This window comes from Mastigoproctus giganteus, chromosome 2 (assembly GCF_048544385.1).
Source record: "Mastigoproctus giganteus isolate SK-2022 chromosome 2, ASM4854438v1, whole genome shotgun sequence".
Lineage (NCBI taxonomy): Eukaryota > Metazoa > Arthropoda > Arachnida > Uropygi > Thelyphonidae > Mastigoproctus > Mastigoproctus giganteus.
In genome coordinates this window covers 148,468,903-148,480,035 of record NC_143576.1, presented here as the reverse complement: position 1 = coordinate 148,480,035, position 11,133 = coordinate 148,468,903, and the positions used below count along the sequence as shown (strand labels likewise).

General features: G+C 37.6%; 1 protein-coding gene across 1 annotated transcript in view; it reads left to right on the top strand.

Moving 5' to 3' along the window:
* Positions 1 to 7,648: 7,648 nt before the first annotated feature.
* LOC150089651 (uncharacterized) overlaps positions 7,649 to 11,133 on the top strand; it is a 68,623-nt gene continuing 65,138 nt past the window's right edge. The window contains exon 1 of the mRNA XM_090390064.1: positions 7,649 to 7,769. Within this exon, the coding sequence (XP_090246190.1) occupies positions 7,649 to 7,769 (121 nt within the window). The remainder of the gene's footprint in view (positions 7,770 to 11,133) is intronic.

Here is an 11,133-nt window from a genome sequence, read left to right as displayed (position 1 = left end):
CCATAATTACAGTATAATTAAGAATTTCACGAATTTTAATTAAGTTCCAGCATGAAGTAAATGTCATCGTACCAAAAAAAATCCCTTTTTCTTTTCTTCAGCAAATTTAAATTGAGCTATAAGCTAATATGTACCAATTAATTAAAACATAGATAGAATAGAAAACGTCACCGTATTCAATAGTCACTTGGGCTTCAACCACGGTCACTCAAATGTGCGTACTTCTGTATCTTCGTGCCTGACTACTCGGCTACAGCGGCTGTTTAATAGTAATGAACAATTATAGTAAGTCCGATTCGGACCGATATAAGTTTTATATCTCTAAACTATGGTTTACAACTACTATTTGGAAGGATAGTTTATCGTACATGTTTAAATCCAACCCCAAAAAAGAAATGTGAATCTTCTTCTTCGGATTGCATCAGAAGAAGAAGTTCAGGGTAAAAATTTTCCGAAAATATACAATTTGTTTTCCATCATGAATTTGAGCAACACTTTAAGCCTGTTAGGTGGTGAAGAAATATCAAAATAAACAGTCTTCCATAACCTAATAAATAAGATAACTTACCTTATTTATAATTTTTCCTATATTACTGCAACAGACTCTTGTATGTTTATGGCGGAGGGATCTTAGACAGCTTAACGAGGTCAGCAGAACTACTCTACCTCACAAGTTAAGTTACAGTAACGAAGAAAAAGATGGTTAATACGAACGATTTGCAGATTACAATAGAAATTCTACAGACTCCATCCTAACATGAAATGAGAGGTTCTAAAAATACTAATGCCAATAAACCGACATTAGTCATTAACACTAAAACTAATGAGTATAATACTAATTAATATTAACAAAAATTAATATTAATTACATCAGTGCCCTAATGTTAATAACAGAGTAAGTTTTCTTTCCCTTTTGTTTTTTTCATATCGATGTACTGGAAGGCAATATTTCAATAAGAAACAATAGTATTCGAAGAAAAAGTTTTCTGTTCATTTTTTTCTAAAAATAATTGTTTTATATTGATTTCAGATGAAAGTTGTTTAAAAACTTTCCCGATCGACTCATGACGTCACATAACGTAAAAACTCCTATTTATGAGAAAATATATCCCGCAGAGGCAGCTTTCATTAGCGGCAATTTAAACGACAAACACTGACTAATGTAACGTACTTATATTTGTTTTGATACCGCAAGAAGCTCCCATAATTAGCACTCTTAACTTGAGGCTAATAGTATGCCAAGAGACATTTTGTAGGAATTTATTTCTCTAAGAACCAGTTAGAGTCTAATATACTACTTCTTTCCGGCAGATTCCCAGAAGTTTCTGGGGTCATCTGCCGATGGTGACTACAACCGAATTCTACAGCCAGATGGTTTTCCTGACGTCAACAGAGGATGAACTGTGAGAATCTCCTAACGGTTACGGCATTCGCACAGCTTATCCATTGGATAAGGATAAATTAAAACCTAACCTCTTCTACACGAGTTGAATATTGTATGTGTGTGTTTGTAGGAGTGGTAAGTATAGCAATCCTGGAAGAAACCTCGCTATCTGAGGCCTGCCAAAAGATTTATAATAATAAAGTTTTTAGTTTTTAAGTCCAATGATCTAATTCCCTAAGTTGTATATGAAAAGAATGGAATCGCTATTTATTTTGCACCATAGCAATTTTGGAGTTTACTTTACGATTTCACAAGGATCTGACAACCCTGTATTAGCAACACGACCGTTAGTAATAGCTGAACCACTTTTGTGTGCTGAAGATTTGTTTTTCTATTATTTTTTGAAATCAATTCAGTAATTTTAGTTCACCACATTGAAACAAGCAATTTTATACTGTATACTATCATTTAAACTACAACCAAGTGAGAAATTTTCAGGAACTCTGGTTCATTTATCCCAGGACAACTGCACTGCAATTGCAAATTAAGTTAGACTTTCTACGTTTTCCACTGGAGCCTGTTTATGGAGGCAATTAAGTCTATATTTGTAATTCATACCAGTTTCTTTATTAAAGCAAACTATATTTACTCAAAGCGTGCAATTTGAAAATGAAAAAATATCGTATGATTCTGTATTCGTTGTCATTTTATCTAATCGAACCATCAAGCACTAGAGTTCAAATACTCTGGAGGCATTTATTCAAGTCTTTGTCAATCACAGCTGTAGTTAGTTTGCCTTGGGCAGAGGTGTAAGCATCTCCCCTCAATCAGTGAGTTACACCAGATCTTTCATCATTCAAACAGCCCATGGACACACATTGCACTACTTCGAATAAGTAACGCTTCACCCGAAGGAGAAGACTTGTTACTTATTCTCAGTGGATACCATCACCCAGACGGCACCGTTTCAGGGCTATTTAGCCCTTCTTCGGTGGGTGGGTACCCAAGTGATGTAATGATGATAAAACAGTTGTGAAGTATATATGTGAAGTTATGAATATACTTCACAACTGTTTTGCCATTATTACATCACTTGGGTACCTGCCCACCCACCGAAGAAGGGCCAAATAGCCCTGAAACGGTGCCGTCTGGATGGTGGTATCCACCAGAATAAATAACAGTGGATACCACCACCCAGACGGCACCATTTCAGGGCTATTTGGCCCTTCTTCGGTGGGTGGGTGGGCAGGTACCCTGGTGTTGCAATAGTGACAACCCAGTTATGAAGTATAACTTCACAATATGAGAGATGCCTGATGGTGTGTAGTGATACAGACTATAAAGTATTTAAGGGCAAATTCATTCTACCTCATGCTACGAGGTAGAATGACTAACATGTTGCAACACCAGGGTACCTGGCCCACCCACCGAAGAGAAGCCAACAAGCTTTGAGACGGTGCCGTCTGGGTGGTGGTATCCGCTGAGAATAAATAACAATAGTCTTCTCCACTGGTGGAGTGCTATTTATTTGAGGTAGTACAATACCATGGCAACTCGTTGTGAAGGTATTCCACAATATGAGATGCAACCAAAACGATGCCAATTAATTAATTCAACTACTTTGGTAGATAACTATGTTAAAATGATGCATTTGCACTAACCTACATGTTAGTCATTCTACCTCGTAGCATGAGGTCTTTGCCCTTAAATACGTCATAGTAAATATCTATTACTAAAATGCAATTTGTTTACAGTATCAATATTAGAATTTATTTTATCCTTTTTTTTTTATTTCTCTGATATTAAACCAGCATAACTATACTTCGTTACAGCTATTATAAATTAGCCGTTGATTTTAAAGAAAATCCACTCAAAGCTATAACAGCCGCAGCTGTTTTATTATTATTATTTAAATTGTTCCAAGAAATCATCAAATTTTAAGAAATTTGAAATTTGTGACAGATTCTGAGATTCCAACTTCCAAGAATTCAATCATTGAAAAGTCGTGAAAAATTAACTTTTATGTTCTGAGAAAAATGCAATTAAGTAAATTAATTAAATGAAACGGCCATTTTGTATAATTATTTGTTTCCTGGAGAGGAACTGCGTGACTGTAATTTCTTAGAAATTTAACTTCACAGTAAACTCCAATTTGGAGAAACATTCGTGAGAAAAATCACGTTCAGTATTGGCATTTCCTATGTAGAAATTAAATAGTCATCGATTTCTTTCTATGGCTTAAGGAGGAGAGAGCGGGATGAGAAACAGAGGGAGAGAAAGAGAGAGAGATTAAATCAATATATAAAATACCTGAGGAAACCTTACTTCGTTATTTTTATAATGAGATGTGCAATAGCCATGTGGATTGCGTTATATCAACCTAACACCACCTTAATCAATACAAACTGCATGCCATTCTCTCTTCAAGGCAAGAAACTCCTTATTTAGGAATTTATTTTGTGGGATGAAAACTCAGAGCTTCCAAGAGAAAAAAAAAAAAGCAAGTTCATATAAGGTTGAAGCTGGCTAACTTATTTACGCTTGAACCTATTTTTTGGGAAGATAATCGAGACGTAGAAAAGAGTTACAACGAACTTCAAAATAAAATAAATCATATTTAAGTCATGCATTTGTAATATTGTATGCAAATAAACAAAGTATAAATCCTAACAGAGCAAACGGATTCTTGCCATGAAATAGCTAGGGAACAATTTGAAGAAATTCAACTCATCAAAATGTTCAACCCTACACTACACGGGTTACCCAACGCAAACACCAAATCCCAGTCATAACTACCCGTTTACACAGATAGCTTTGTGGAAAACTATGCGGGTCATTAATTGTCGAATTTTCTCTTCGAATGTGCGAAGAATAGGAAACATTTAAAAAATATCAATTCATACTCTCGCAGAATGCTGAAATTGAGCTTCGAGAGCGTAGCTAAATCAACATGGGAAGCATTTGCAAGCACCAGGAAAGCCCCTGAATTGTTCGGAGAGGCAGTGGAGTTTCTGTAGACCCGCCTGCCACATTATCACTCACATCCGTAATGACTCGCCAAACTTTGATGGTGTAATTATCATATGCGGATTTAAAAGTATGCGGATATATCTGTCAGTAGTCTGTCTCCTACCCCATTTCTGAAGGGGAAAAAAAAAAAAAAAAAAAAACCACACAGATGAAGTAATCACTTGGTTCCATCATGGATTGCGCTGCTTTCTCTTTCTGTTATAAACAAACTTTTTGTTTATACTCCGGAACGACCACATCGTCAGAGGAGTTCATAAGATAAAGAGAACACAAGAAAGCACGGAATTTAGCAGTAACGGACTTGAACCTCGATCACTCAAGGCACGTGTACTTATGCTCCCACCTGACCACTCGGCTACGGCGGCCTTCAATGTATGTTACTATTAAGCGGCCTCATTCCAACTGATGCCTGCTGTCAAAATTCAAACTGAGGAGTTGAAATAATCAAATGGGACTGTGTTCTTTTCTCGAATCTATGTGCAGTGAATAGGAATAAGGCCTTTTCTATTTCTCCAACAACCTGGAGAAGGAGCGTAAAGTAAAATCGACCTGTGAGATTACTTTGAATGGAAACTCAATGATGAATAGTTATAAGAAATGTCACCTATCTTGGTGTGAGTGTTCTGTTTGTACTCTTTGTCCAATGCGCAAGAATACCTCTTTCACCACGCTGTCTCCACATGCAGAGATCCTTCTGTCATCGAACCATAACTCCTCACTGTCACCATTCTTCATTTCAACTGGCTCTGCAAAATCACCGTACTCATGAGATGTAAGGAGAGTGAGTGAATATTGGTGGTGCTTCTCCATAATAGCTGTCCCAATGATGGATTAACATCTTCCGCCCATTTAACCAATCTCAAGCCCTGATTGCTGTTTGCCTGAGCGCTCTAGTTGGACGACGGCTATGTGTTCTACTATCTATGAGTACTAACACTGACCAGCTTTCCTAGAATCTTGTACAACACGAAAACCAATTTAACGGGAGAACAACCCAGCCCTCACAGAACGTGACTATGAGATTCCCTTCACATTCCTTCTACTGGTTATTCGCTGCTCGTAGTCTGAACATCTTAAACTTTTCAGACAAAGCGACTCACTAATATTCGGCCTTCTTTTGCAAATTCACTGGCTCTGTATTCTGTTTATTTTAGCTTCCAACTTACAGCCTAATTGACCATTTGAATACATAGTATCAAAATATACTGACCGTCAGTTTTTCAAACAATTTCATTAACATTTTTAGAATGAGACATTTTCTGATAGCCTCACATGCTCAACAATCGCCTACATCATTCAGTTTCGGGATACTTCAATTACAATTGAAATGTCCCAAGTAAAATCGCGTTTCTGCAAAAAACGAGGCATCCGATGCATTCCTTGGGATGCTTCGATAAAGGTCCGGCTACTTTAAGTCTGTAGCTTCTCATTCTAAAACAGTCATTAGAAATAAGTTTACACCTTCGTAATTCAAGTCTGGTACATCTTCAACGAAGTATCAGCAAAGGCATCCCAAGAGGTTATGTTCAGTTCGACGGTTACGTTATTCTTTATGTCCTCAACATCCTCAAATCTCTTTGCTTTGAGGGCAGTTTTCATCTTGGGAAAAAGGAAGAAGTCGTCCACCAGCGCTAGATCGGAAGAGGGGACGGGATTGATTTGCACAATTCCATGTTTCATCAGAAATATCTTCACGACAAGTGCGTGTGCGTAATGGGTGGGGTAATTGTCGTGCAACAAGGCCCAGCTGCCATTCTCTCGAAATTGGGGCTTCTCTCGAAATCCCAGGAAATGAACCACAATAGTCTTTGAAGCATCTGTATATAAAACGCAGCATTGACTCTTTCCCCTTCAGTGCAGATTCCTTGTGAATCACACTGTTTGTCAAAAACAATCAGTATCGTCTTGCTCCTGGACTTCTGTAAGCGAAGCTGGGCCTTGATGATTTTTGAAGTCCACTACATGCTCTGACGCTTCGGCTCTGTGTCGTACTGAAATATCCAATATTCCTTTTCTCCAGTAACAATACATTCGAGGAAATTAGGATTGTCTTGATAAGTCTGGATGAGGTCTTCGCACGATGTTGTTCTTCGTTGTTTGTGCTCATCCGTGAGGCATAAATATTGCACAGACCTTCCTTTTTTCCTAAATCTTCTAGAAGAATTTTACAAATCGTCTCCTTATTCATATCCAACTCATCAGCCATCATTATGAGTGTCAAACGACGAAATGTCTTGGGTCATTGCGAACATCCTCACGTCAGTCTTTGAACCGCTAATACCATTCAAACACACTGGTACGACTTAACATTTCATATCCATAAACAGTTTTTAATATTTCTTACGTTTCTGTTGCAGATTTTCCCAGTTTAGAACAAAATTTGATATTCGTTCGTTGTTCCGTTCAAAAATTTTGAGATGAAACAAACGTTAACACTGCTGATGAAACTGGTTTTAACTTGCAACCTGTTGGAGAAATTTTAAACTACAACGTACTACTTTCATTTATTTTCAAACTCATCGAACATGACTGCAACAGAACCAGTCCGGAAATTTAGGGCCACACCTCGTACTTAACTGTTTCAAAAGGGAATGAATTTATGAATAGGACAAGAAAGAGCACAAATATAAAAGTTTTTATATTATATTTTTTTAATCAGCCGTTTAATTACTCATATAATAGAAAAATTCGCTGCCAGATACAAACTGACCACATAAAGAGTGTTTTCTTATCAACCACATTTTCCAAATACTCATTTCATCATTTTGATATCCAAATGATTTCTTTAATTTACTCTTTCTTATTTATTTTAGATGCACAGCCTATTTTAAAATACACAAGAGAAATTCAGGTATAAAACCAAACACTAAATGCGGTAAATATAATCTTTTCATTATTTAATAATAAAATAATCCGTTAAACAACACATAAAACTCAAATTTAACTAAACGTTGTTCGTTTAAGGTTCTATAGACGTTAAAATACGCAGCTTATCTCCACCCTCTGTTCATATCAATACCTAAACCCGATTATCTTCTTTTAATTTTGTACTCAATAACTGAACACATTCTCTGGAAGCGTGTGTCTTATATAAAGACACCTTTCTAACAGTCTCAGCCAGTTTCTTTTTTAAACACCTAAAACCGTTGACTCCCTGCGTGTGGCCAGACTCTCACATACTCAAACCATTTAACATGCACCTGATGGCGGTGCTGGTGGTATCATCCATGTTAAATGTGTCGCCGCCTATGTTCTCCCGCTTTCGACACGGTGAATGAAAGAATAAAATCGCTCTTCTTTTACCAAGAACAAAAGCACCGCCAAGTGAAAACTGGAGTAGCGGAGTTTTCTACGGGTGAGTCGCTCGACGCCATCACTTAATCGTTCCATTTCCAGACAACTACCAAACCTGTATCTCCAGACAGTGCTTCTCCAGAGACCTAGAAAGTGGATGAAAAAACAGAGCGCATTTAAAAGTATTACTGAAAAAGATACGTTTCTTATGATTTGAAACTGATCAAATCCTACCAGGAATTCCATTCTCTTCCTCTCTCCGTCTCCATCATTATTTCATCCAGTTCAATTTGATGAAAAGTTATCCTTATCAGAACATTTGGTAGCTTTACTTGGACGCAAACATACAAAAAGAATTAAAATCTCGCTTCGACTATTATTCTGGTTCTGTAGTATCTTGCTCTTTTATAACTTTTTGGAGGAAGCTTTCTAGGAGTCGCATTTATCATTAAAAACATTCACAACAGAATGTTATTAATGGTAAATAAAAATATCTTTCAAAAGTAATTATTAAAAATTATTATCAAAAGTAACTTGACGTCTATAAAAAGCTGTAAAGTATATGCAGAATATCAATTCAGGATGTAAAAAAGAAATTATCAGAAGTTTAATCTACTGTCAGTTGCAGTTTAAAATACTTCCATCCATTCTAATTAGATTACAGAGCTATACCTAGTTGTGGGCAAGTGGCTTCTCGAGAGTGAAGTTACAGTCAGTGAAGTATCCCAAGTATCTTTCCAAAGATAATCAGGTGATGGACACTACAATAACAGTTTGCTGCACGTATGGCCAACCAGAGCAGAATAAAACAAATCCGGTTTTTTTTATCATGAGTTTTGTGACAATGTTTTTGTTGTTAATGTATTTATTAATTGAAACTTCACTTCTTATAATCTCAATTTTCTACATTATAAATGAGAGCGTGCAGTCAGTATGTGCGATTAAGATTTTGCTTATGTTTTATGAGTACACCGTTTTGTTCACTTTTATCTTCGTCCACCAAAGTACGTATAGGAGATGATACAAAATTGAACTCAACATTTCGTGAGAATGGTCCGCTCAAAAATACAAACTGGTTAGAAATGGGATTCCCTAATAGAATGAACCGGCGGTGGACAACCAACCTTGTTCGTGAAAGTAGTTAGTTTCTGATTCAGCCGTACATCCAACTGAATGCTATGTCCACAACCCTTCCATCAGCACTCTTTAGATCGCAACGAAAATGTAACTGAGTAAGCCCAAGTTTCGGTTTTCAGAGAGGTTTCAGTCGTTCAGACGTTCCTCTAGTAACTGACAAGCTTATTTTTACAAGCCAAGGAGTGTTTAACAAGTACGGTCTGCATTTTAATCAATGTAGAATCCGTACATTGCCAGGTAAGCCCGATTTCATTTCAATGTATTTCGGAATTATGGGAGAATGTTGGAACGGATAGCATGAATTGCCTAAGACCAACAATCTTAGGCAATAATTGACCAACAACCTTTACGTTAGTTTTATCCGGCATGGAAATAACCTCGCACATATTCGTGATCACATAACATAATTGTTTAAATCTGCATTTCTCGACAAAATTAACAGAGCAAAATGTTTTTCATTAATATTTTATTGCGAACACTGTCGGCGAAGGCGAATATTTGATAAAATAAGCATCCTAACATTCAATTTCCGTGTAACTAATAGAAACCGAATCTATCATCTTACAGAGCAGTATATTATGCAAATTATTCATGCCTATAAAAACACAGGTTGCGACCACATCACTTCATTCCTGTTTTTTTTTTTTTCTTTTTTTGCTTGCATAGTGGGATAGCCACATCTCCAGTACTCAGGATGACAAATTGTCGTCTAGATGATTCTTTCAGATGGCGGGTCGTTGTACAAATTGAAACCGAGTAGTCGCAGGTAGCATGTTGGCTTAATGTGCCATGCAGTGTCGTCTCGGCACTATGGATTTCTTCACTTATGGAAGCAGTTGCAGTCAACTGGAACCATCAAAAAAAAGAGTTGGCCAAGGTCATCCGAGGGCTACGTCAACCATAACAGGCCGCTATCTGGCTCTAAGAACAAGACGGAACCTAAGATGACCTGTCCAACTCTCTTGAGACTTCTACGGCCACAGGTGAAACATTTCAAACAGGGCTGTGTTAAGAAGGCTCAATTCAAGAGGACACTACGCAAAGAAACAGTTTCTTTGCGTAGTGTACAAACAGTGGTTTGTATCCCATTAACACCAAACCACCGCAGAGCTCCTCGAAACCGATGCTATGAACATGTGACGTGGAACTGTGATAAATGGGGCACAGTTCTGTTCTCCGACGAGTTTCGTTTCAGCCTACAAACAGATTCTAGACATTTTATACGGAGACAGTGAGGCATGCGGTATCATCCCTTCATCATCAGAAAAAGGGACACTTACGGTGGAGGCGATGTTCTCGTGTAGGCGGAATAATGATCAACGGCCGCACTCATCCATGTTTTTTTATAGGGGTACCGTAACTGGGAAGAGGTACCGAGAACAGACCCTCGAATCCTATGTGCGACTTTTTTTTGGGGTGTGGTTGGCACAATTTTCTTTTCATGGCTCTACACAGAGCTCAAATGTTGGGGGAATATCTTGAAACTGAAGATATCCAATGACTGCCGTGGCCAGCACGATTACCAAACTTAAATCCGATCGAACATGTGTGGAACGCCTCTGGGCGTCGCATTGCACCCGACAGCGAACTCCTAGATCACTTGGTGAGCTAAAGTCTGCGCTGATGGAAGAATGGGATTTGTTGCCACAGAATCTTATAGACACCCTTATATCGAGCATAGTTCACGGCTGTTTAGTTTGAAGGGCACATACCGTACTGAAGTCGAGTGACCTTATTTTTAATCATCTATCGACTTCTGTAATGTAACCTTTTCGGAAATTCTTATACAACCCCTATAAATGTCCCTTATACCTGTCCGCAGTTTCTCGCTGTTTCCTCATTTCTTTGTTATTCCATGGTACATCACCATACCATTTTACCCCGCTTGATCTCAAGCTGTATAAGTTACCACTTTTTTTATGTGTTCTGTTATTTTTTCGAGCAGTGTATTTAAAGTAAACATTTTAGTTGGTGATAAATGTGTTTATCATCAACTAAAATGCTTCTATACTTTTTTTTTGTTTCTATTTTGTTGAAGAAGCATTCCGCGCGGAATTCTGATTCAATTTTTGAATCTCAGTTCATGATACCAAACGATGTCAAGGGCAATTTATTCCAAAAAAATCAGGAGAAGACATCAGATACAGTTGAGATGACCATGTTGACTAAACATATTTTCATACGTAAACAGGACCGCGGTAAAAAAATTAAGCGCCCGGATGCAAACGAGAAAATGACCTCCAGCGCTGATGCCTGTAGGAGTCAGCCTTTAGATTTCGATGTTAGTA